General features: G+C 37.5%; 1 protein-coding gene and 1 long non-coding RNA gene across 3 annotated transcripts in view; one reads left to right on the forward strand and one right to left on the reverse strand.

Annotated features, from left to right (window-relative positions):
• Positions 1-20,578, forward strand: part of KPNA1 (karyopherin subunit alpha 1) — a 67,487-nt gene extending 46,909 nt beyond the window's left edge. The window contains exons 6-14 of the mRNA XM_082740635.1: positions 2,217-2,348; positions 3,848-3,936; positions 4,270-4,369; positions 5,183-5,346; positions 6,117-6,195; positions 10,210-10,335; positions 12,222-12,349; positions 16,759-16,937; positions 18,229-20,578. Coding sequence (XP_082596761.1) covers positions 2,217-2,348; positions 3,848-3,936; positions 4,270-4,369; positions 5,183-5,346; positions 6,117-6,195; positions 10,210-10,335; positions 12,222-12,349; positions 16,759-16,937; positions 18,229-18,416 — 1,185 coding nt within the window. The 3' untranslated portion in view covers positions 18,417-20,578. The remainder of the gene's footprint in view (positions 1-2,216; positions 2,349-3,847; positions 3,937-4,269; positions 4,370-5,182; positions 5,347-6,116; positions 6,196-10,209; positions 10,336-12,221; positions 12,350-16,758; positions 16,938-18,228) is intronic.
• LOC309869518 lies at positions 1-27,821 on the reverse strand. 2 transcript variants are annotated; one of them, XR_014314223.1, is made up of 4 exons: positions 27,750-27,821; positions 19,763-19,814; positions 2,407-2,473; positions 1-170 (listed from the first exon to the last, which is right to left on the reverse strand). It is a non-coding gene; the product is annotated as an uncharacterized lncRNA (long non-coding RNA). The 2 variants fall into 2 exon arrangements; XR_014314224.1 differs by lacking the exons at positions 1-170; positions 19,763-19,814 and having other exon boundaries at positions 2,189-2,473; positions 27,750-27,808.
• Between the last annotated feature and the right edge of the window lie 24 nt (positions 27,822-27,845).

Below are 27,845 nucleotides of genomic sequence, written 5' to 3' on the forward strand. Positions count from 1 at the left end.
CTCACTCATTCTTCGTACACAGCTTTTCCTCACAGTTGTCATTTCTTTGACTTGGTCTCTGCAGTATCTCATGATTCTTTGTTCAACTTGGAGCCTGCCGTCTGGTAGGAAGGTTTGCTTTTGTATTCACATCATCTGTCTCTTAGTTTTAACTCTGCTAGTTAGTTTTCCTAGAAAGCAAAAGAAACTGCATTTTAGGTGAACTGTTTTTTTTTTAGCATCCCCTAAATAATCTGCATATCATTATTTGAAATTTCTTGCATAGATAGCAAAACTCAAGGAATTGAAAGATTCTTGTCAATGTTACAGGTTTGTGTCTGAGACGAGACTATGGCTGGGCTTCATAAGCAATACTCTATTGGGAGGCTGTAATCTAGTTCTCTCTGAATGGCTGCATAACATAAATAGATTATTGGCCCTTTTTCTGATAGTTTCCTCATTCATAAACTACCCAAGCCAGACTTCTCTGGGATGTTGTGAGAAATATATGTGAGTAATGCTTTGAAAATACAAAGTACTGAACAAATGTAAGGTTTCAATTCAGACAGATTGAAAAGGCTTTGAGCATGGGTTTCAGGAGTGATTCAGTTATGAACATGGTATGTAATGGAATTTTTATTTTATGATATCCAGTGTTTAGAAGTCTCTTGAACTTCTTTTAACAAACTTATCAAAAAGAAAATATTTTCCCCTTACCTGTGGTGCTCCTGGTCTGGACCTCCTTGCTACTGTAATATCATTGTCCACTTAGGCTGCCTAACCTTTGTCCTCATTTGTGTTTATCACTTTCATAGGTTTCTTGGAACGTCCTCTTCTTTAGACATCTTCTCTTGTGAATTTGCTGTCATTCACATGCTTTGGATCATGATAACCAGATTGTCTTCCCATGTCTTCTGTTTTCCTTCCCCCAAATCCAATGACTGATGATTTAGTTTTCCATATGACAGCTGCCTTTCAGTTGACCCAAAAGCTTTTAGAAGAGTCACAGCTCTGTCTTTCAGTGACTTTTTATTGATCTCTCATTGAAGGGACATGCCTTCAATTAAGGGATAAATAGAAAGGGATAAATAGAAAGAACAGAAGAAGGAAACAAAACTAAAGTTTAGTAAGAATAAGAACTCTTTTAAGTAAATAGAATTTATGAGTTCATTCTTGGATTTCTCCATTTTAGGGTAGAATCAAATTACTGCACAAATGGACAGATTAGTAAAATGCTGTACTTTTTGTTGGCCATGGTTTCTTTCATACTTTCTGTTTACCAGTTTATCAGGCTTAAAGAATGCTCTTTTTTAAAAAATCTTACCTCCGGTATGGAGAGGGTGGTTAGGTTATGGACATTGGGGAGGGTATGTGCTATGGTGAGTGCTGTGAAGTGTGTAAGCCTGGCAATTCACAGACCAGTACCCATGGGGCAAATAATACATTATATGTTAATAAATATAATTAAAAAAAAATCTTACCTCTGTACTTTAGTTGGAGCCCTCTCATTTGTCAGAAGCTCTTATGCTCTAATGTTGCCATTTCTATTAATTGAATGCCAGTTAGCTCCTTTTGGCTCACTTATCATTTAAAATATCTTTGGCCTTTTTCACTGTCCTTATGTCTTACACATTTTCCATTAGTATCCTCTCAACTTTTCTCTGTGTCCATCTTATAGAAATTATTTACTTTTTTTTATTAGATAATATACATGGTTTAACCCCAAAATGATACATAAGGATTTCTTTCCCATTCACCCTTACCTTTCCATGTAGTTAACAAGTATTTGCAGTTTCTTATGACTCGTGCCAGAGATATTCTGTACCATAGGTAAATTAATGCATATATTCCTTCTTAACCCTTTTAGAAAATACAGTATGATGCTATCTTAATGTACACTATTAGGCTTTTTTTTGTTGTTGTTGTTTCCTTTTTTTCATTTGTTTCTTGGAAGATCATTTATGGCAGCATATGAAGCAGTCCCTCATTCTTTTTTTAGTGTTATGTCAGCTCTACTTTGGTCTGAAATTTTAGACTAAATTTTAGTTTGAATATTCTAGATCAAGGTTTTTGTACTGGGAATTCTTCATTTAAAATTGATACAGAATCCATCTGATAGATTGTATGTAAATAATGATTTCAGATTCTTTTCTTCACGTACAGAAAACCTTATTGTTATAGCTAAAAACAAGCTATTAAATGCTCATAATATAATAAAATTATTTTTATCTTTATAGTTTGAATCAGCTTGGGTATTGACAAATATTGCTTCAGGAAATTCTCTTCAGACGCGGATTGTGATTCAGGCAGGAGCTGTGCCTATCTTCATAGAGTTGCTCAGCTCAGAGTTTGAAGATGTCCAGGAGCAGGTAAAAAAATGAAGCAGAGAAGCAGATGAAAGAATACAATTTTTTCCTTTGGTCTTACATTCAGGGCCTGTTTCACCACCTGGCCTTGATAATCCATGATTCATCACAGGGAGCGTTCTAGAAATCTAAACCAAAATGGAAAATTTCATAGTGAATGTAGGCAGAATCTCTTTTTTTTTTTTTTTTTTAAGATTTTATTTATTTATTTGACAGAGAGAGAGATCACAAGTAGACAGAGAGGCAGGCGGAGAGAGAGGAAGAAGCAGGCTCCCGGCTGAGCAGAGAGCCCAATGCGGGGCTCAATCTCAGGACCCTGAGATCATGACGTGAGCCGAAGGCAGCGGCTTAACTCACTGAGCCACCCAGGCACCCGGCAGAATCTCTTCTGGAAACAAAACCATTTTTCCCTTCTGACCCTGAATTTTTAAAAAATTCCTATATACTTTTTATTTTTATTTTATTATTATCATTATTTTTAAAGATTTTATTTTTTAAGTACTCTGTATACCCAGTGTGGGGGCTTGAACTCATGAGATCAGCTCTTGCATGCTCCACTCACTGAGCCAGCCAGCCACCCTGAGCCCTATATACTTTTTATTTTTTTAAAGATTTATTTATTTTAGAGTGAGAGAGCACATGAGCAAGGGCAGGGGTTGGAGGAAAGGCGGGGATTGTGGGGGGAGAGAGAGAGAATCCCAGGCAGAGACTCCCTGCTGAATGTGGAGCCTGATGAAAGGCTGGATCCCAAGACCCTGAGATCAGGACCTGAGCTGAAATCAAGAGTCAGATGCTTAACTGACTGAGTCACCCAGGCACCCCAGCCCTATATACTTTTTAGATCATGTAAGCAGTTACTGAGCATTTACTTATAGGGATCTCTAGTGTTGATGGAAGGAGCAGGTCTTTGCCACATTTGCGTAGAAAAGGACCTAGAAAACATTTATTTTTTATTACGGCAAGCTTTGTCAAATTCATAAATCTAAATCATTGCTAAATGCGTATGATTTTCTTCTGCAGCTTGAGGTATAATTTACAGAAAACTGCATATATTTAAAAAGTACAATTTGATAAGTTTTGACATATGTATATACCCATAAAACCATCATCACATTCAAGATCTATATCCATTACCCCCAGAAGTTTGACAGCTTTCTGCATTTTGATTGCTTTTAAAATCTCTGTTCACTGTTTTCTTTTGTAAGCAAGCTTAAAATACATTTTTAACCAGCTGAGTATATAAGAACTGGTTCCTCCCTTTAATAAGTTTATGCCATGACTGTTCAAATACACACTTTATAGTATGATTGATCTTCTTCCCTCAATCCCACAACTATTTCATTTGATTCCCTGATAATGAACTTCTATGAGAAGTATTAATAGTGCTTATGTGTATGTTGATTAATTACTATATAATTTTGTAAAGAGTTATTGTGGTTGTTTTGACATCTTTTCTGAGAGATTACTACACAACCTATCATTAATGAATAATTCTTTCTCAGGCAGTCTGGGCTCTTGGCAACATTGCTGGAGATAGTACCATGTGCAGGGACTATGTCTTAGACTGCAATATTCTTCCCCCTCTTCTGCAGTAAGTTTATTTCTATTATTATTACTATTTTTTGAGTAGTAAAAATATGGAAGTTTCTCAGAAAGTAGTGCATCTTTAGAAATAATTTTGGATTTTCTGTTGTTATTTTTTATTACAGATACTTTCTTACTAACCTGTTCAGATCATTCTTCAGGCATTCTGTCTTACTCCAGTGCCAAAATTCGGGATTAGTGCTATTAGAATTAATTCAGCTTTATTGTTCTGGAGAAAAGCTATTTAAAGACATGTGTTGATCAGTAGCTCTAATATTTATCTTATGCTAGGAGAAAATTAATGTCCGTTATATAGTTTATCATTGTATCATGCTTACAGGTTATTTTCAAAGCAAAACCGCCTGACCATGACCCGGAATGCAGTATGGGCTCTGTCTAATCTCTGTAGAGGGAAAAGTCCACCTCCAGAATTTGCAAAGGTAAGGATTATGCTTGTGGGAAATGAGCAGAAAAAGTACAGTTAAAAGAATGTAGCAGTGAATTTTAATGTGAACAGAAAGAGATGATAATTTTTCATAAAATCTAAAGTGTTAGAATTTTATCTGTTTCTGGAGAAATGGGACTTTTTTTGGGGGGGATGTTAATTTGGGATAAATTTTCACTGACCATAAAAAGCTCTAAATTAATCTTAAAACCTAGCATTTTTTATTTATAGCAAAGTATCTAAAACAAAAATTTTTTTAGCTCTACCACTTTTTTTTTTTTTTTTTTTTTTTTTTAAGATTTTATTTATTTACTTGAGAGAGAGACAGTGAGAGAGAGCATGAACGAGGAGAAGGTCAGAGAGAGAAGCAGACTCCCCATGGAGCTGGGAGTCCGATGCGGGACTTGATCCCGGGACTCCAGGATCATGACCTGAGCCGAAGGCAGTCGTCCAACCAACTGAGCCACCCAGGCGTCCCTAGCTCTACCACTTTTGAAAGTTTCTTTACCTCTTTGGTCCAGAAAGAGTGTGTTTGAACAAGGAACCTCACTCTGAAAATTGGTATATACTTCCGTCTTTGAAATTATTTTCCTTAGTCTCTGACCACCTCATCAAAGTAAATTGCAGCGCACTGACAGCATTCCCAAAGATGGAAATGCAACTTGGCCATTTGCTACTCTATTTCTAGAAGTATTAATCACCCCAGAAGTTATCATCTGTGTGCCTGATTGCCTTTTGGAGTTTCTCTCCTCACTTCTAGCTTTTGTTCTGCTAAATTTTCATATTATCATATCATCTTCCCTTACAGGTTTCCCCCTGTCTGAATGTGCTTTCCTGGCTGTTATTTGTCAGTGACACTGATGTACTGGCTGATGCCTGCTGGGCCCTCTCATATCTATCGGATGGACCTAATGATAAAATCCAAGCCGTCATTGATGCTGGAGTATGTAGGAGACTTGTGGAGCTGTTGATGTAAGATATCTTAAAGTGTGTCTATTCTTTTGTCCATGTATTAGTTTATTAGTTTTCTAGATACTGATAAATATTAATACGTTATACTGATTTACTGTGCTTTGGGCTGCTCTCTTTTGTTACTTATATTGATATCAAGTCTGTTTGTTTTGAGGCTTATATAAAGAACAGCTCTTTCTTTTGCTGCGAACAGTCTTTCAACAAGAGCATTTGGAAAACTCATCTGTGTAATTAAGCTAATGTTTAATGACCTGAGCCCAGCCTCAGGATAGATGGCAAAAGGCATATTGCCACTTAAGAGTCGATCCTGAGGCACCAGGGTGGCTCAGTCAGTTAAATGGCCGACTCTTGATTTGGGCATAGGTCACGATCTCAGGGTGGGGAGATGAGCCCTGCGTTGAGCTGTGCACTGGGCATGGAGGCTGCTGAAGATTTTCTCTCCCTCACCCTCTGCTGCCCTCCCCCGTTTAAATAAGTAAAGAGGAAGTGAAAACTGTATTAATGAGAGGGAAAAGTAATAATCCAGGTGATTGAATACCTGGGAAAGATTATTAAGAAAGATTTGCAGTTTTTATCCAAAAATAATAAAGGCAGAGAGAGCTCTCCCAGGGAATACCAAACCCATCCTCACAGGGTTCCCTTGAGAACCACCACAGACAGGTACCTTTGTGCTCTAAAGTTACGTCGCATTATTTGGTTTGGATTTCAGCCCTAAGGAAAAGAGACTAAGGATAGAACTGTTGGATTAATATTTCTTTTTATGGTTGCAGGCATAATGATTATAAGGTGGTTTCTCCTGCTTTGCGGGCTGTGGGAAACATTGTCACAGGCGATGATATTCAGACGCAGGTATGAGTAAGTGGTAACTTTTTTTTTTCTTTCAGAAACAGTACATTGAACCCCATGGTTATGTTCCTATTAAGAGTATTTAACTCCATATTATTAGGGAGAATTGACACTGTTTCATTAATGTTTGTTAAAAATGTTGCCTTGGCTACTTTCAGTACCCTCACTGGCTCTGTTTTGACCTATTGCTATTACAGCAGTTTTAGGTTCCCCTTTGGTTATTGAGTTTATATGAGTAACATCTTTTCTCTGTCATCTTCATTTCGTCTTTAATATCTTCCTTTTCTTTGCACATGGTAAATCTCCAGTGTGATGAGGAGTCTTCCTTGTTCTTAATGTCACCCCTCCCCACTCCATTCAGCTTTTGTATCAGGATATATTCACAGTGGATTTTTCTAGGTATTTTTCTTTATCCCTCATATGCATTGGCCTTGTCTTTAACATTCTTTTCCTAGGCTTCCATGGTGTTTAAGTGTTTTGGGTCTCCTGCTTCACTGACCATTTCTCTGTAGCAAGCTCCTTTTCCTGTTCTTTCTTGTTTGTGGGATTATCCCCTGAAGGGGATAATTATTCATTGATCTTACTTATAACTTCAGCCATCACCCTGGTGCTGCTTGATTGAGAACTCAGACTCGGGTTTTCGCCTTAGCACTTAGCCAGTCCTGACTCGCAGGAAGGCAAATTTAATGCCTACACTTTTCTAATCCCTAAAATTTTGATTTGTACTTGAAGGTCTTCCAGTTCTAATACTTACTTTAAATTTATGCTGTCTGGAAGGGAACTCATTATTTTCCCTGGTCTATCTGGACCTCTGCTTATTTATGTTACCTCCCTCAGTGAATGAGGACACCAACAGTTGACCATGTCCAAAACCTGTACATTAGCTCTCTCATTAGTCATTAAGTGCCATCCTCCTCATCCTTTGCAGTGCTTAAGTTTAGACATTTTTTGTTCCATTCTTATATCACCAGAAGGATGCTTGCAAAATGCAAACTTCATCAGGTCATTCTCTTACCTAAAATCTTTTTATGGTCCTCTGTTGTTCTTTGAGGGTGTTTGAGATCCCTTAAAATGTGGCGCACCTGTTTAATGGAATGCTGTGTAACAGAATGAGGAAGCTCTTAAGCACTGATACAGAGATATCTCCAGGTTACATCATTTAAAAAGAAAAACAGGCAGAAAGTGCATAGAATCTGTTACTATTTATGTAAAAGGAGGCAGGGTGGAGAGGAGAAAAAACCCAACATATATGCTTGATTATAATTGCATAAAATTTCTCTGGAAGGAAACACAGGAAACTGGTAACATTGGTTATATGTGGAGACCTGGGTTGCTGGGTACAGGAATGGAAAGGAAGCTTTTGCCTCTGTAGTCCTTTATTTGCTGCTCATAGAAAGTTTGTCTTTCCCTCCCCATACCATGCTCTGTGCTTATGCCATGTTTATTCCTTGAATTCGCTATGACTATACTCAGCCCTAAGGTTGTTGGTTTTTTTTTAAGATTCTATTTATTTATTTGACAGAGCGAGATCACAAGTAGGCAGAGAAGCAGGCAGAGAGAGAGGAAGGGAAGCAGGCTCCCTGCTGAGCAGAGAGCCCAATGCGGGGCTCGATCCCAGGACCCTGAGATCATGACCTGAGCCAAAGGCTGAGGCTTTAACCCACTGAGCTACCCAGGCGCCCCTCAGCCCTAAGTTTTAACACACACTTGCTTCCCTCTGCAGCAAACATAGGCTTGCATCCCCATCCCCGCTCTTAACCACTCCCGCACATGAATCCACACTCTGCCACTAATGTCCTCTCTCATTCTTCAGATCTTCTCATTAATATTATTTTCTCTGAGAGGCCTTGTTTGCTACCAGACTCTGAAGTTAGGTGTGCCTTCTTTTGTTTCATCCATCATAGCACATGCCACATTGTATCCTAACTACCTAATTATTAGATTGTGAGCTTCTAGAAGGGGGGTGGTGTCTGTCTTGGTCATTTTTGTCCTTCTGTAGTCTTAATAGTTCCTGGCACAATGTAGAAGGACTCAAAAATTACTGAATGAAGGAAGTTCTATATCTATACATCTAGTTCTGATGTCCCTCAAGTACTGCTTCTGGGTCTCCAATAGCCTATTAGATATTTCTGCTTGCATGTCTCACATTTGTATCTCTCACAGTTTATCTTCTTCCCCACAGAAGTCTGGTAGCAAGTCTTTTTTTTTTTTTTTTTTTCTTTCTTTTTCCATTTCAGTTAATGAGGTAACTATTCAACTGCCCTCCCCACCGAAACCTTGCAGTCATATCTGGTGTCTCCATCTCTCGTTGATTCTTAGTGTCTCAGTATCTTCATCTAATTACCTTAGTTTGGTCTATGTTTTCTCATACACAAGGGTCACTGCTGTACCTACCTGATTTATCTTCCTAGTCTCCCCAGCATTTACCCCTCTCATTTGACTCTTCCTAGTAATAGTTTAATCTTTCCTACAACAACCTTGTTCACATTACCTTCTGAAAACAGTGAACTTCTTTAATGATTATGGGATAAAGAATCTTGAAAGACTAAAGAATTTGTACTTCAGGATTTTAGTCTCTTTCTTGTAGCCTACTGTTAATTTTGGGGTTAATGAACTCTTCCTTAATAAAGCCTTACTGCTCTATTCTTTCCTTATTTTGGTACTTTGTGGTAGCTTGTCTCAGTACTTTTTCATTGCCAGCCTTTCTTCTCTGCTGTGTCCTCCCTCTTCTTTGCTTATGAAATCCTATCTGCGTTTCAAGGCACTTCCCCCAACCCCACAAAGTCTTTTTTCCTGACCACTCTGAGAGTATTGTCTTTAACTGGTGACAGGTTTATTATTATTTTTTTGGCATGTGTATTTTCTAAATCACATCTTTGGTATTTAAAAAATTGCTTTGTAGTATCTTTTATACTGTTAAAATTGTGTTTCTTTAACCACATGTTTTACTATTTTTTGAGCTGTATTAGATAGGCAGAAGTGGTTTCGTTTTAATTTGCATTTCTTTCATTACTTGTGAGAGAGGTAATCTATTAAAATTGTTTAACAATTTACGTATTAAAGACAGCAATCCTTTTATCTGTTGAAATTTTTTTTTATGTAGTGTGCATTTTAATTTTTATATATTTTTGACATGCAAATATTTGATGAAGTTTTATTTTCCCCTGTAATTTCTTCCATTGTTTTTATGCTTGTAAAGTCCTTCATTATCCCCAAACCAGTTATTTACTGATATTTTCTTTGTTTTTTGGTGTGTTTGTATATGTACTCTTTAAATTAGTTGTGGGTTTATTTTGGTAATGGGTTAAGAATTGGACTTTCTAAAAAAATACTTTTTAAAAATAAAAAAAATGTTTTTCCAACTAGTTAACTTCTGTAGGAACTTTATTATATATTTAATTCCTTATAAAGACCTGTATTAGTTTCTAGACTAGATGCCTGTTCTTTTACTATTACTCAGTGATTGATTCTTGAGCCTACCACATACTCTTTCAGTCATTGTAACTTATGAGTTTAGTTTTGGTAGACTAGATCTCCTTCATGTGTCTTTGTCTTACTCTCCCTCCCCTTTGTAAGCTGTTTGAAAGCTGGAGACATATCCTGCCTTTCTGTCCTCTGAAGCACTTCGTGTACTTCAGTAAGTGGGTATTTGTCGATTGTGTTACCAGAAGACTTAAAAATCTGAGACCACTTCTGAATTTCTGGCCACTTGATCTATTTACCCACCCAAAAGACTTTTTCATTCCTATTAGGATAGGAAGGTGAAGGACTAATACATTATTATGCCTTATGAGCTAGCAGTTATACAATTGTAATGTGTATAACAAAACTGCTTTGATAATCTTAGAAACTAATACTTACTGGCACTGAATACTTTTTTACATGTATAAAGTTATTTCTTACTAAAATTTCAAGGGGAGACATTATTTCTTTGCTTATATTGTTCCTAAAATAAATGAGTTAAAGATTTACCTTTGTTTGGTCAGTAGAGAGTAAGTTTCAAACTTTTCTGTTTAGGTAATTTTGAATTGCTCAGCTCTGCAGAGTTTATTGCATTTGCTGAGTAGCCCAAAGGAATCTATCAAAAAGGAAGCATGTTGGACAATATCTAATATCACAGCTGGAAATAGAGCACAGATTCAGGTAATCCCATAGCATCTGTCTTTTTTCTTCTATTTTTATTTTTAGGTTTTAGTTTTTTTTTGTTGCCTTAAATTTTTTTTTCGTTACTACCTTGGAGACCATGAACTTCCAACACTGTTGTCTTGTTTAGTTTACTTCTTTTTTTTTTTTTAATTTTAACCTACCTTACAAAATTACAGAATTTTGAAACTTTGGTTTTTTCCCTTTGCCTTCAATATTTGATGACTTGCCGAGACCCATCAGATAGTGTCTTACATTTTCGAAAGGTTTTGATGGTCTTTATTAAACAGCTTGGCTTTACTCTTGCCAAATAAGATTTTTTTTCTAGTAGACCCATGTATTGGGTAATTTCAGTTTCTTATAAAACCTTTGGGTCCCACTTTTCTCTAAATGGTTATCTGCCTTTTCATTTTATTCTTCTATTAGGTGGGAAAGTAACCCCAGTGGAAGATAAAGCAAGCAGTGGGCTGAAGGTCACCATAGGTCCTAAGAAAGGCTAAACAACTGGTTATGAAACATAAAACACAGACCAATGGGACTTTGAGCTGAGTGGAATCAGAGAGGTTATCTCTTCCAGTATTCTCTTTTAAGGATAAAACTAAGGATCAGAGAAAGTGATTTGCTCAAGGACATCCCTAGTAAATGACAGGATTGAGATGAAGTGTCTTTCCACTAACTTTGCTGACTTTCTTCACCAGTATAACAGAGTTCTTGATCAGGAAACCGTGGTTGATGAATCATTAAATTCTACTCCTGAAACCAATATTACACTATATGTTATCTAACTAGAATTTAAATAAAAACTTGAAACAAACAAAACAAAAAAAAGCATGGTTAGTCATCCCCAGAATGCTGCCAGGCACTGAGATTGATAGCTATTTTTTTTTTTTTTAAAGATTTTATTTATTTATTTGACAGAGAGAAATCATAAGTAGACGGGAGAGGCAGGCAGAGAGAGAGAGAGGGAAGCAGGCTCCCTGCTGAGCAGAGAGCCCGATGCGGGACTCGATCCCAGGACCCCGAGATCATGACCTGAGCCGAAGGCAACGGCTTAACCCACTGAGCCACCCAGGCGCCCCGAGATTGATAGCTATTAACAGTACATACGAGGTGATTTAAGCTGTAGTTGATCGCCTGCTACGATTAGGCTCTCATGTAGAATTTCTCAGTTTCTTGATAGAGGAAATGATACAAAACCCATTTTAGGTTTTTTAACTTAGGAGAAAAATGAGGCAGATCGGTTTAGTATTCATATATGAGGGGGAAGTGAGTGAAAGTGCTCTGTCCCAACTACAGGCTATGCTGGTAATCTGGGTGGGAGGTGTAGGATGGAATAGGATCGGGATGTTTTAAATATAGAATGTAAAGGAGACTTAGTGACTGATAATATTTAGAATAAGTAAATACAAAAAGAGCCTTTGTAAATAAAAAAAGAGGTTTGAGAGGAGACCTTATGTAGAGGGTGGATGAGGTAAAGTGATTAGCAAATCTAAAGCAAGCTGTTGGCCACCATGGGCTGGGGCACCCAAAAGTGAGGACTGGAGGGTTACAATACACATGTCAGAGTTGGATGCTGTGAAAGAAATGAGACTAGCAGAGGAACAGAAAATTGAACTTTTGTAATTTATTACTGTGGGTGGAACAAGAGAGGACAATCAAAGAGAAAAGAACTCAAGGAAAAACTAAGAGATTATAAGATCCCAGACTCCAGGGAGTGTTACCAGTGATACCAAGTATGGTTGAAAGGTTATGGTAAGAGAATTTAAACTCCTTCCAGTTAATTTTTAACAGGGGGAGGGGTGTTATTAGTGAAGCCAGCTATAAAGTTAAAATTAGCATCATGAACATTTTTGAAATTTGTAATTTCCCTTTTCATTTAATTTCAGACTGTGATAGATGCCAACATTTTTCCAGCCCTCATTAGTATATTACAAACTGCTGAGTTTCGGACAAGGAAAGAAGCAGCTTGGGCCATCACAAATGCAACTTCTGGAGGATCAGCTGAACAGATCAAGTAAGTACTAGTTAGGTAGCATCTTGTAAATTAAAGGAAAAATCAGGTCTGCTAACTAGCTAACTGAATGCTCAGTTCTGACCTCTTAGAAGATTGTTCTGAGTTTCATAACTAGACTCAAATGTGTATTTAATTTTTCTCCCATTCCTTCCAGCTGAAATAATTCCAGGATAATAGAAGTAAGGCACAGTTGAGGTTTGAGAGAAAAGAAGTATTTATGGGGTGGCTTTAGCCTAATCTGGAGTTTTTTGATCAGAAAAATCTTAGGTAGTCTAGAAAGTTAGTAGAGTCCTTAGAGTCCAACTTTGGTATTTAACTTTTGCTATTTTAGTTTAGATGTCATAATAGATTTCAATCAGACTTTGAAAGAGAGGTATATCTGAGAATAAAATGCCAAATTCACTAGAGTCAGTGGATCCTAAATTCCTGTAATGTTCAGTAAAGGGAGAGAGCTGTAGTAGCTTGAGACTTAAATGGCCCCTTGGGTGGTTTATAATCTTAATGGCTAGAGAGGGCATAAATATGGACAGGAATCAGTTCCTCAAAGAAAACATCATATAGTTAAATGTTAAATTATGGACATTCAGTTTTTCAATTAAAAGATTAATGATGAATATAAGAATGGTACTTAGATTCTTCTTTAGCCTGCCTTAACTTTCTTTATGGGGAATTCAGATGAGGGGGAAGGTGAGTTTAAATGAACGTTGAAGTTATAACCCCTTCCTTATATATACTATCAGAACGATACAGCTACTTCTTGTATTGTTGCTTTGTGGGTTAAGTGTTGGCATTAATTAACCAATACTAATTTTTAGGTCTCTATAGGAATGTAAAAGGTAGTCCTAACATTTCAGAAGTTGATTAGGTAGAGAAGGTAGCTGTGTACCTAAGATAATAAAATAAATTAACACTGCAGATAGCTGTTTTGGTAAAGTTCATCATGGAAAGGTTTTCAAGGAAGACTAAGTGGTCTTCAGAGGCATTTTGTATGAGATTAAGGTCTTTTTTAACCTCCTAAGATTCTGGTTCTGGGGTACTATGATTTTAAGTATGCCACCACTGGTAATGACATTTATCTCAGTGATGGTAGTAGAAGTACTGTAGAAGTTATAATATGGTTTCTTAACTGAAGTGGTTAAACTATACACATATTTTTTTTTAATCTTTTTTTTTTTTAAGATTTTATTTATTTATTTGAGAGAGAGACAGTGAGAGAGAGCATGAGTGAGGAGAAAGTCAGAGAGCGAAGCAGACTCCCCATGGAGCTGGGAGCCTGATGCGGGACTCGATCCCAGGACTCCGGGATCATGACCTGAGCCGAACGAAGGCAGTCGTCCAACCAACTGAGCCACCCAGGCGTCCCCCTATGCACATATTTTTAAAACATTTTTAAAATACTGTAGTAGATTTCATCAGAAAGTGTTCAGGGGTATTTTGCTTTCTTAGAGAAGAATAGAAAGGCTCCTTAACTATTCCTTTTTAAAATTCAGCATAGCTGTTTATATTAATGAAGTTCATTTTCAATCTCCTAGCAGTTTCTTCTTAACCAGATGAAGAATTATCTTGAAAAATATTACAGTCCAAATTATAGAAAATAAACTGACTTTATCAGTGATAAAAGACATCTGTGTGGATTTGCTTATTCTTATTGAGTAGACAAGACTTAGATGCAAGAACCAACTAGAGTAACTTAGGAAATATTCATAATTTTAGGTTAAGTATAATTTTAGGTTAAATATAAAGAATAAATGTCATTCTTAAGAACCTGTAGATTAGCATTTGATTATATTTAGCCTAAAGATTTAAAGCTTTTGAACAAAAAGAATCTTTTTTTTAAAAAGATTTTATTTATTCGAGAGAGAGAGCTATCACAGAGGGACAGGGACAGGGAAAAGCAGATGCCCTGCTGAGTGGAGAGCCCATCATGGGGCTTGTTCCCAGGGCCCTGGGATCATGACCAGAAATGAAGGCAGATCCTCAACCCTGGGCCACCCAGGCACCCTTCTATAAATTGTTCTTTTGCAAGATGAGGAATTAAGTAATCAAAGGGCTTTGGAAACTGGGATGAAGGCCTTAGTCTTTTTTTTTTCTTTTTAAGATTTTTATTTATTTATTTGACAGAGAGACAGACAGACACCGAGAGCAGGAACACAAGTAGGGGGAGTAGTAGAGGGAAAGCAGGTCTCCTGCTGAGCGGTGAGCCTGATGTGGGGCTTAGTCCCAGAATCCTGGGATCATGACCTGAGCCGAAGGCAGAAGTTTAACCGCTGAGCTAGCCAGGCGCCCCAGAAGGCCTTCGTCTTGAGTATTGGGAAGACTCTGTCTTTAGCCTTGAGAGTAATATGAAGAACATAATATTTTGAGGAGGAAAGAGCAATTAAGATGCCATTACAATAGTTAGTGTATGGCCAGGATTAATGTAATAGTTGTAGCATGAGATAATGAGTCTCAGTGCAGGAATGAAGGATCTGTAGGACTTGCTGGTAGGCTTTAAGTAGCAAGGAAAAGGAAGAGTCCAAGGTAACTAGGGAAAATGGTAGGTGTATTTAATTAGGACATAGTAGGATATAATAGTGGTGGTTAATCTCTGTGTACTTTTTATGCTTTTCTGTTTTTCAAATCTGTAACTAACATTTATAATTGTAAAATAGGCTTGGTTTTTTTTTTTTTTTTTAAGATTTATTTATGTGAGAGAGAGAGTGAGTGCGAGTAAGGGGAGGGGCAGAGGTAGAGAAGGGCAGAGAAGCAGACACCCCACTGAGTGCAGAGCTTGATGCAGGGCTTGATCCTGGGCTTGATCCCAGGATCCTGAGATCCTGATGAGTTTAACCGTTTTTGTGTTCTATACAATTTTTGTGTTGTGTAATTCTATAGGTATTGGAATGGTAGAAATAGGACAGAATAGTTCTATACTTTTTTTTTTTTAAACAGATTTTTTAAGATTTATTTATTTATTTGACAGACAGAGATCACAAATAAGCAGACAGGCAGGCAGAGAGAGAGGAGGAAGCAGGCTCCCTGCTGAGCAGAGACACCCCCCCCCCACTCGGGTCTCAATCCCAGGACTCTGGGATCATGACCTGAGCAGAAGGCAGAGGCTTAACCCACTGAACCACCCAGGCACCCCAGAATAGTTCTACTTAAAAAAAGAAAAAGAATAGTTCTACAGTAGGATTCCGTCAGCTTCACCTATTCCTCACTAGTCCTCTACCCGCATAGCTCATAACCTCTGGCAACCACTATACTTTTTGTTTTGTTTTGTTTTTTTAAGGGAGAGGGGCAGGGGGTGAGGCAGAGAAGAAATCTTAAGCAGGTTCCATGCCAAGGGAACCTGGCCCAGGACTGAGCTGAAATCAAGAGTCAGATGTTTAACCAACTGAGCCACCCAGGGTTTTTTATTGTCTTTATAAAAGTTTGTCTTTTCCAGAATGTCATGTGTTTGGAATCATATAGTATGGAGTCTTTTCAGACTGCTCCTTCATACACTTAGCATGTCTAAGTTTTCTTTCATGTCTTTTCATGGCTTGATAGTGCATTTCTTTTTATCATTGACTAATAGTCCATTGTCTGGATGTACTACAGTTTATCCATTAGCCTGTTTAAGAACATCTTGGTTGCTTCTGGTTTTTTATAAATCTGTTATAAATATCTGTGTATAGGTTTTGGTGTGGACCTAAGTTTTCATCTCAATTGGGTGAGTGTCCACAGTATGATTGCTGGATTATACAGAAAGCTTTGTAAAAAAACTGCCAAGCTGTCTTCAAAAGTGATTATCCCATGTCACATTCCCACCAGCAAGAAAATGAGAGTTCGTGTTGCCCCTCATTCTTGTCAGCATTTGGTATTGTCCATTGTTTTGCATTTTAGCCATTGTAAAAGGTGTGGTATCACTGTTATAATTTGCAGTCCCCTGATGACATTTATTAATGATGTTGAGCATCTTTTCATATTTAATTTGCCATTAGATCTTTGGTGAAATGTATGTTCATATCCTTTGCCCATTTTTAAATTGAGTTATTTGTTTTCTTGGAGTTTTAAGAGATCTTTGTACAAAATAGAATTGGCCTGTTGGGCCTGTGGTGCCTTTAGCACCTGTTTTAGAGGTGTGGTTCTATAGAAACAAAGATGAAATTAGTCAGAAGTATACTGTTTTTTGATGAGTTGCTCATATTTCAGAGTAAGAGGGTATTCAGTTTCTTGGAATCCAGTAATTGTGGAGGGGGAAAAATGGGAGATGGTGTTAGAGAATTGGTTTTGTTTAATTTATTTGTAGCTTTGTGGTAAGATGTGGCCTATATGGTTGAATGGGTGCTTATTTTTATCGCTACAGTTTGAGGATGACCCACTTCATGAAAGTTTTATGAAATTAAATGCTTTGTTTGACTAAATTATTCTATGTATTAATTTAGGTACCTCGTAGAACTTGGTTGTATCAAGCCACTTTGTGATCTCCTCACGGTCATGGACTCTAAGATTGTACAGGTTGCCCTAAATGGCTTGGAAAATATCCTGAGGCTTGGAGAACAAGAAGCCAAAAGAAACGGCACTGGCATTAACCCTTACTGTGCTTTGATTGAAGAAGCATATGGTAAGATAGAGTGTTTAGTAGATGTCCTGAAATTATATTTTTCTTCTTGGTTTTCTGACTTGTCCATATCTGTCCATGAGCACAAACTCATATGAAAAATTTATTCTCTTATGAATAATAACATTTAGTAGGTAGAATGATTATAAAAGAATATGCATTAATTATGCAGAGAAGTGAGTACCCTTCAGTTTAGCCATTTTTACACTGGGCTTTAAAGGATCTTCCCAGTTCCTAGACTCAGCTTGCCCTTATGGGTCCTCTTATATTCTTACAAGTTCATCTGAGCCTCAAGAACATCTGTATCTACTGTAAAGGATTCTACTCCTTTTCTCTTGTAAGATTTAGAGGTCTCATTTTGAAGAGTCACTATTTGCCTTTTGGTTTCTTGGTTCTTCCAGTCTCAGTGTTAACTTGGTTACTTAAGTACATTTTTGTTCCTTAAGTGATTTTAATACCCAGGGTTGAAAACCACCACTCTAGGGTTTGTTTATTCCTAAAGTTGGAATTAGGGATCATAGGCTATGTTTGTCTTCCCGTTTATCAGATAATACAGAACTGATTGTATCAAAGTGATTTTAACAAATTACCATTAAAAAAAAAAAAACCTGACAGTTCCTGTACCTGGAGATGTTTCTCCACAGAAATAACTATTGTTAATCTTTTGAAGTATATATATTTTAACATGGTGATGTGTATGAATATGTATTTTTTTTCTTTGAGCAATATTAACATTTATTTCCAGTATTGCTCTAGCGATTAGGTTGCTTATGGCTGCTTACTTAAGTAAAAGAAAAGCCTAGCTCAGATGGGCTTAAACTTAGTAAAGGGAGTATGTTGGCTGGTTGGTCTAGTTCGACTTCTTAGTTTAAGTAGTAGAAATTGACTCTGGCTATTTTAAGGGTATTATATACATTTGTTGACATATTGGATAGCTCAGAATTTAGGATTAGAGCCAAGAATTAATTAGGTCATAGATACAGGTCAAAAGGAACACTTCTGCTACTGGCCTTAGCCACTGGGTGATATGTGAAGACTGTTAAGGAAATTGCTGCTTCTGGGGACTGATTGTTGCTTGCATTGTTTAAGATGCCATTTTGTAATAAGAGCATTCAGATATAATCCCAGTGATACTTTCTATGCTGTTACAAAATACTAACGAGATATAGAGAAGAAAACCTTCCTTTACAATAAGGAGGCATGGCAAAATACAGTTTCATTGGCATTTCCAACAGATACATACAAAGAATATGTATGTACACAGACACAGATTCTTCTTTATTCTTCATTCTAGGTCTGGATAAAATTGAGTTCTTACAGAGTCATGAAAACCAGGAGATCTACCAGAAGGCCTTTGATCTTATCGAGCATTACTTCGGGACCGAGGATGAGGACAGCAGCATTGCGCCCCAGGTTGACCTTAGTCAGCAGCAGTACATCTTCCAGCAGTGTGAGGCTCCTATGGAAGGTTTCCAGCTTTGAAGCAATACTCTGCTTTCATGTTCCTGTGTCAGACCAGGCTACCCAGTCAAGTCCTCTTGTGGAGCCCACAGTCCTCATGGAGCTAACTTCTCAAATGTTTTCCATAATACTGTTTGCGCTCATTTGCTTGCCTTGCGCACCTGCTCTCTTATACACATCTGGAAAACCTCTGGCTCTCTGTGGTGGAATACCCTTCTAATAAAAAGGGTAACCAGAACGGCCCACTCTCACGGAAAATCCCTAGGCTTTGGAGATCCGCACTTATATATTATAAGAGTCATGGGATTATACACATATTAATGTGGCTCCCTGTCTTTGTGGGGGAAAAAGAGGACTCCTCCTCATTCCCTTTAAAGTGGGGAAAAACACTGATATTAAAAGATGAGACTAAACCTTTATCTTGAATTTCACACAACTACTTGCAACAAGGGGAGATGTTTAGACCTGTTGTGTACACTTCAGAGTACTTCTCGTGAGTTCTTCCACAGTGAACCCTTGGATTACCTGGTGGCTTTTCTAGCCAAATTTGCATTAATCCTTACTGAGACTGGATGGTTTTCTTTCCTCTATTGGCGCCATTCTTCACAGATATTAAAGTTAAACCATCCGCTCCCTCACCTTCAGCCTTCAGTGAATGTGCTTTCTAGTTGTCAGGAATGCTGAAGAATTAACACTTTGACTCTTAAATGTGATACTGGTTTGAAGATTCCCTTAGAGCAGAAAGGAGAGGGGCACATTAATTTGTATGGCTCTTGCTTCTCTTTGGTCTTATGTGTCTTAGGATTTGGAAGTGGTTCAGTTTTAATGCTGGTATGAAGATTTAGAATCCTTAGTAATCAAAACTATATCCTGTAATTCAGTATAAAAAGTAAAAACAAACAAACAACCCTCCCCCCCCCCAAATCCCTCCAATTTCCCCAGACTCAACCAGTGTGACTAGAGGCTGTGTTTCTGCATTAAAACAAATGTTTCAGGCTTTGTGGTCCTGATCAAGGTCCTCATTAAATTGGAGTTCACCCTAGGTGCTTTTCCCCACTGTGACTGGCAGATAACACATACTTTTAAAAGTTACTTAGGGAAACCTTTTTTCATAGTCCAGTGCAGCTTGATTTTAATATATTCGTGCTACACACATGATCCTTTTAATGTAGCATCCTTTCTTAAACAAATAATCATCTTCTCAACATGACCTGTTCAACCTAAATAAGGGCAGGGATTTTTTTTTTTTTTTTTAAATAACCTAATTTTTCCCTAATCATTTCATCTACTAGTACTGCCCAGTCAAGTCCCTCCATAAAATGAAAAGTTTCTACCTTCTGGCTCATTTAATGATAACTGCAATGTACCTGCAAATGGCGCTTCCAGTACTGTCTTCAGTGATCCACATTTGTGCTTGGACTGGAATGAAAATATAAGCTTAATTGCCAAGAGAACTGCAACTGAGTTCAATATGACTTCTTGGTGCTAGTTGGCCATCTTGGCTCAATGTTGGGACACACTATCAGAGAAGATTTTTTTGTTGATATGCTGTTCAAAATGAATTCTGAAGGAAAAGTTGCTAACTTGTTTCAGAGAAATATCCTTTTAAGCCTCTTTAATCTTGTCCTCTTCTAGAATTCGTTATAACCCCAAAATGTAACTATTTGGAAGTTCCCCTGACAGGTTATTATGCATCTCTGGTAAATCCTGCTGAATGTTAGGGATATTCAGAGCTTTCATACCTCATCATGTTGTTATTTAAACAGCCAACTTACGTGACCTGATTTAAACTTTAAAAAAGTCCACTTCATTCAAAGTAGAAAGATACAAAGACAAAGGACGTTTATCAGCCAAGTGTGTGACGCATTCTTCGCATCTAGTCTGTAGTTGTGTCTGTGCTCTGGATGGATACCGTCTGCCTGTTACTGATGGAGCAGCCACTGCAAAACTAGTCAACTCCCATCTATAACTTTTTCTAGTGCTGCTTTGTGCTGAAAGGACATTTTAGTTTACTGCACTTGACCTGTAAAAGACTTTGATTCTTTGTAATTTTAGGGACAAATTAGGTGGTTAATTTAAAGAAAGACTTTAAATTTTGCCTTTACATCACATTAAAATATAACTTCTTTCAGAAGGGTAATAGAAGCACTGATTCATAGTAAAAATCTTGTTTTTAGCTTTGATTTTTCTTGTGGCTGAGTTTTTTTAACCTGTACATCGCTGGTAACACACCATTTCTCTAGGATGTTTTAAATTATGTACCTTCTGCTGGATAATTTTAAAAATTTCAATCCATTTTTGGTAAACCAATTTGAATGGAAAAAGGATAAAGCACACAAAGTTGTTTCCCTGGGTTAGTAAGAAGAGTGTACATTGGGAGTTTTGCATTTGCGGGTGTCTCAGTGAATGAATTAAAGTCCATTTAACTATTTTGGTCTGTTTTCTATTGAAAACAGGAATTTATCTTGTTCCTGTCCTGGAAGATCATGAGAGATTAGCTATTTTTTTTTTTTTTTTGCAATAAAATACTCTTAATATAAAAATTGGAATTAACTGAAAGTTAAATCCCAGCATAACAGTTTGAACTGATAAAGCAGCCCTTTTATTTACAGAAATGAGACTTTAGGAGGTAACTGAGTCCTAATTTTAGTTCTCTGGCTGGCAGATTCTATTAATTTACACTGCATTTATTGAAACCCTATCACTAAGATGTTACCTATAACAAAAGTGTTAATTTCAACACAGGAAAACTCTTCTGCAATATATACTAATCTGGGGGGAAAGTAGCTTGTTTATCCACCCCCCTCCCTTTTTCCTCCTCCACATTTTCAAAGTATATTCTTTGAAATGAAAACTTAGGTGGGGGATAAAAGGCATTAAAAGCATTTAGGATATAAAGGCACCCTGTATTTGAAGGACCAGCAGGGTAGATATGGTTAGATTGAGAAATACCAGGAAAGGAAAAGAGATTAAGGAGAGAGTTTTTTGTGTAACATTTTAACTCTTCTTCTTGTCACTACATAGGGCGCCTTTTAAAACCTTTGTCAGCTACACTGTTTTTGAAAACTATTGCCATAGGATTGTCTAGTGCCAGATAAAGCTAAATGGGCTCTGAGCCATTTTTTCATATTGTTACAAATACAAGCAATGGCAGTTACCCCACAGTAAATTTGAATTATTATACCAGATTGTTGCTGATTTTGCCCGAGTATAAAAGTATGTAACATATTTTAGAAACCAAATTTTGTCAGTTAAATCCTGTTTTATGTGGCCACTCACAGGCAACTTTGAATTTACTTTCCAGTGCTAAACAAACATTTATTTATAATCCCTCAATTTGGGGTTGCATTATAAAAGGGTTTTCCTCAAGTTGAAAGGTTTTTCTTTCTTGCTTGATTCGTTTTGTGACATTTTTTCTATCAGTAGGCAAGTCATTGCATGTTGATGTTTTAGGGCTTGTGGACACATATATACACACATATGTGTGTGTGTGTGTGTATAAATATATATATATACATATATATATGTATATATATATATATATATGAAATCTTGATGTGTAAGAATGTTTTTCAGTGAAGAAAAGGGATCCACTTTTAGAAAGGGGCATTGTTTGCTTTTCATATTTATATACTATGTTCTACCTCCTACATTCCAAAATTTGCTCATTTGAGAAACAGGTGTACTTATCTATATATGAAGTCTCGAATCTGAATTTTTTGCCACCTGAAACTAACAGTCACTTTCATCTGTTGTTAGGTGAGAAGAGTAAGTATGTATCTGCCAACCTGGGAAATATTTTTGGCTACATTTCTCTATCAAAAGTTAAAGTTTTTATCAGGAACCTGGATGGGTCAGTGGGTAGAGCATGTGACTCCTGATCTCAGGGTCCTGAGTTCCAGTCCCATGCTGTTGAGTGTGGAGCCTACTCAAAAGTTATCTTACTTTAAAAACAATTTAAAAATGAAAAAGATTGACAAAAAAAATTTTTTGCTTCCTCATGGGGTGCTTGGCTGGCTCAGTCAGTAGAGCATGCAACTCTTGATCTTAGGGTCATGAGTTTGAGCCCCACGTTGGGAATAGAGATTCCTTTAAAAAAAAAAAAAAAATATATATATATATATATATATATATATATATATTTTTTTTTTTTTTTTTTTTTTTAAAGTTCAACTAGTGGAAGGCCAGATGGGACACCAGTACCATTAGTCTACGCTAACACAGAGTATTTTGTAATATGCTTATTTCAGAAAAGGATAGGTAATAGCAGTGAGTACCAGGACATCACAAAAATGTGTCATGAAGTAAAGCAAATATATGCTAATTTTAACAATATCAAATTGCTACTGGGTATAAAATTTGGAAGTGTGGGGCAAGAAGAAAAGATTATGGGTAGATTCTCATAGGTCAAAAAGGCATCTAGTCTTTCATCCTCTGTTGTATGCCAGGTGCCTGGGTAAGGGCTTCCATTTTTTCTCTTTTAATCCTCCAACTGCCTTTGAGGTGGATAACTGTCACTACAGATGACAGAGTCAAGACTTAGGAGAGTTTACTTTGCCCCAAGGTCATAACCTCAGACACTGTCTAGTGGTGGGACAGAGCTATGCAGTTTGTGTCTGGAAGAAAGCAGCAGTCACGGTGGAGGTGGTGTTCTGGGCCAGGAACTCCCAGAACTAGACTTACACAACAGCCAGAGTTGGTCCAGCTTTTTGTCAGACCAGTTTTCCTGGCTCTTTCTCAAGAGCACCCTTAAAGTAACTAAGGTATGAAGTTACATAATTTGGTAAAGTAGAGCTTCTCAGCCCAAACTTCTTTTTCCCTTCTGTGGTGCTAAAATTCTGTATATAACCTGACAAAACAACAGAAGTCAAAAAAAATATGCAAATGATAGATTTTGAGTTTAGTAGCATAATGGATAAACATGTTTCCATTCAACAAACTCAAATGTAGAAGGTACTGACAAAGTGAAAGAAAGGCTTTGGAATGAAGAATTCTGCCTTAAAAAGCAGTGCCATCCATGGACGTGAATTTAACACAGCTGACTTCCTAAAGGAGTACTGTCCCCAGGAATATCAAAAGTTAGAAAGATCACCTTTTAATGTATGTTGAGTATGTTCTGCTTACTTCATCATTATGACCACTCTATGTTGTTGTTCAAAGTGTTCTTACGCTTTGATTTGGAATGGATCTGATGATTCTTTGTACTTGAATGTGGTCTGTCAGGCCATGGGTGAGTGCCTTGCACATAGTAGACTATTCAATAAATACTAAATGACTGAAGGAATATGCATCGATGTGATATTAGTAAAGGGTACTTGGTTACAAAAGAAAATTCAAAGGAATTCTTTTATGCTGCTGTTTGAAGCCAGAAATTAACAGCTCTTAGACTTAGTGTCTCAACTTGTGTTTTATATGTGGTTATCTTTCAGGAGGACATTAATTTGACCTTTAGTTTACAAAAGCAAGACACTGTCATAGCAATTCATTATATAAAAACAAAAAACCTTATGCCTTCTGTGAAAAGTTATGGATATATTTTACAGGATAACTTATATAATCAACCCCATGTGTTTGTATTATCAAAAATAGCACACTAATCTCTTCTGACCTATTCTAAAGTTAAGAAAAACAACTTTGTCAATTATATCCAACTTATGTGGAAGCAGGTGGTTGCCTTAGGCTATTACATAGGTGTGTTTTCCTTTCTCTTTTCTTTCTTTCTTTTTTTTTTTTTTTTTTTAACATTTTTACTATTGTACATATTGCTGATTCTACTGGCCAGGTATTTTTTTCTGAAAAGAATCTTAAAGCAAATAGAATTAGTTCCTGCAGACTACACTGCCATCTATAGTACAGAATGGCTGAGTTTACAAATTTATTAAAGCTAGCATAGATGACTGTTGCCCCTTTTTTCATTTGCCAATTTGAAAAAGTCTTTTTTTTTTCTTCTGATTTTAAAGGCAATATATGGTACTATCTGTGATCTTGAATGTTTCTGCAGAGAATAGAATTACTCTCTAAATTCCTTTAGATACTCATTTCACCTGAGGAAGCCCATGGACATCCACAGTTTGGACCACTGCCTTATCTAAACCACTTGTGCCTAGCATTATTTAGTGTTGGGTGAGGAGAAAATAGAAACCCAGGAGACTACAGTGGTGGGGTAAGAGCACAGGGTTATCACCATATGGAGTGTAGAATTTTCCAAAATTAAGTTGTGATTTGAGGAGAGTCCTCCAAAAGTCAGTGATTATACTGGTTTGGTACAGTCCCGGGTTTTAGATCAATTAACATCAGCTGATTATTTTAGTGTCTCCCCCTTTCACTTTAAAAAGGTCTCAGTTTAGATAAATTCTGCACCATTCCATATTTAGTCCAACTAGACTTTTATAGATTTAAATGGCTAATCGTCCTAAGCAACTATACATCGTTCTGCTGTGCTTGATTTTGAGGACTGGATTTGGTAACTGGAATTGCAATGAAAGCAGTCAGTCAAGACAGTCCTTAAAATAGGACTTAATTTCAGTCCTGACATACATTACAAAAAAAAAAAAATTATTAAAAAACAAATGACCTAAACTTGTGGCATTTCTGTTTATAATTTCTGCAAATTTGACTGAGAGGAAGGGAAATAAACCTTTCAACCATTGAGGACTTTCAGTTCTAAAAGTTTTGTGGGAAATCTAAAGAAAACAAATTGGTTTCTACAGAGAGGGAAACTTCCAAATCACCTATCTGGTAATTAGGAACAGCAAAAATAGTTAAAAACAGAACCGTGTGAGGAACTCTGCTTGACAGCAGCAAATGCAAAGCTCTAATTATGGTTTCTGCCACTTTAGGTTTACCCGTATCAGTATTTCCTACTCCTGTGCACTCCACATTGCTGATGCTCCCCTCCTCCCAAGGACCTATGCCACAAAATTCTTAGGCCCAATTTATAAGGACTACAGTATCAGGACTACATATTAGAACATGATAAAAAGATTTTATATTCAGAGCTTTAATTTCTTTACACAAATTCCTGATGCTATTTGTAAACAAAAAATTCTGACATCTAGAAATGGATTTTAATAGTGGAAATTTCTTCACATTCTGGGAAAATCTGGAGAAAAATTTCTAGTTATTCCTATCAACACTTTTTTTTTTTTTTTTTGTAAAGTAAACTCTACCCCTAATGTGGGCTTGAACTCACCATTCTTAGATCAAGAGTGGCATGCTGTACTGACTGAGCCAGCTAGGCGCCCCCTTCCAAGACATTCTTGACTGTTCCTCTCATTCGTGTGATATTTCTAGTGGGTTACTAAAACATACCCCAGCACCAACACCCCGTCCTAGCCCTCACGTCACAAATTGTCTAATTTCCTTCTTTACTCTCCTACTGTATATAAGAGTTATTGGAAAAATACAAATTAAAATCTTTGAACCAACGCCTACACTTTGTTCTCTACAGCACTTTATTTTTTCTTTTTAAAGATTTTATTTGACAGAAGAGGTGACAAGTAGGCAGTGAAGCAGGCTCCCTGCTGAGCAGAGACCCGGATGCGGGGCTCCATCCCAGGACTCTGGATCATGACCTGAGCCAAAGGCAGAGGCTTTAATCCACTGAGCCAACCCAGGCGCCCCTATTTTTTAATGAGTCAATAAAAATGAAAATAGTCTCAACTGATGCAGAATTTTAGAGTGTTTCTAAGCTTCCCAGTAAAAATGATAGCAATTCAGGCTAACAGGAAGAAAGAGAGGGAAATGGCAGAGTTTAATAACAACTGACCTTTAAGATATATAAAAGGGAAAAGTTCTTTTTCAAATGTTAGAGGGAAAGGTCCATGTGGCCTTGCCTTAAAAAAGATCTAAGAAGAATCCTAATTTAATGTATATAAATGGGTGTTTCAAACCACTTAAAAGATCCTCTTCCTACTTCCAGCATCTCGTTATCATTACACCATTAATTTGCACTACCTAAGACTGAAGCTTTTGTCCAATTCCTGTCCAAATTCCAAACTAGATAGTAGGGTCTTAAGGTAATGAGGTTATATTATTATACGATTGTTATAGGTGATTTAATTATGTCGTTGTGCCTCATTTAAAGGCCAGACTTTCAATTATCCCTAATAAGTATAGGCTAAGAGAATTCGTTCCCAAATGCTTTTAACTGCTGGCTAACAGAAAACGTCATTAAGAGATACTTGCGGCGGGGAGCCTGGCTAAGTGGTATAGCACGTAACTCTTGAGTTTACGTTAAAAAGAAAAAAAAAGCAAAAGAGGTACTTGCCTCTAGACTCTAGCTCAGCGAAAGGGGAAACCTTGTAAACAACAGCATTCTTGAGCACTCTTTATTGAGCAATTACAGGTAAGTAGAAATTTATCAGGCTTCCAATTTTTTTGGTAAACTTTTTTTTTTTTTAAGTTAGCGCTCTTCGCCCCCGGTGGGGCTTGAAATCGAAACTCGATCAAGAGTTGCATGCTCGGACGCCTGGGTGGCTCAGTTGGTTAAGCAGCTGCCTTCGGCTCAGGTCATGATCCCAGCATCCTGGGATCGAGTCCCACATCGGGCTCCTTGCTCAGCAGGGAGCCTGCTTCTCCCTCTGCCTCTGCCTGCCTCTCTGTCTGCCTGTGCTCGCTCTCTCCCCCTCTCTCTGATAAATAAATAATAAAATCTTAAAAAAAAAAAAAAAAAAAGAGTTGCATGCTCTAGGGACTGAACCAGACAGACACCGCAGTAAACCTATTCTTGTTTAAAGACAGTAACTTACCATCTGAAAAGCATACATCTTTACATAGCACTCTCAGGGCCATTAAACAGGTCTTAAAACTTCAGACTCTCTGCAGCCAATTAACTTTACACCTTTCTCAATCACGTCCCAGCAACTTCTCTTTTCCGGTCTCAAGCACCTATGCAGATTTGACCTGTTCTCTTAAAAAAGTTTAAGAAAGCGCAAGGAAATGCTAAAACAAACGTTTGCTCGTTTCCCCGGCACTACCACGTCCTAAGCACTGGCTTCTGGAGGCCCACAACACATTCCTTCCCGAAATGTTTACCCCAAACTTTTAAACCAGAAGCTTTACAATCTGGGCATAAAGTCAGTGAAGCTCCCCCTTGCCTATCTGCAGTCTTAAGCACACGCCACCAGCTCTGTTCCACCAGAGTAGAGAGGAGCAGAAGCCGCCGTCACCGGCGCCTGGGGCGGGGGCTCGACGACTAGCTAGTGCCAAATGTGAGCTAACTCTCCACTAACGGAATCGGAAAATTCCGTTCTTTCTTGTGACACGGCTTCCAAAAAGAAATGAATGTTCTTTGAAACATTCACTGCTACTGACGCTGGTCAGTCAGGTCCGGGATAAGACCAGTCAATCTACCCACAGGCCAAACAAGGAAGTCCTGCGTTTGCGTGCGGCCGCCTCCGGCGAAGAAGACCGGAAGGAACGCCAGCGCCTTCCTTTGCGCAAGCGCAG

Source organism: Mustela nivalis, assembly GCF_964662115.1.
Source record: "Mustela nivalis genome assembly, chromosome: 1".
NCBI classification, from domain to species: Eukaryota; Metazoa; Chordata; class Mammalia; order Carnivora; family Mustelidae; genus Mustela; species Mustela nivalis.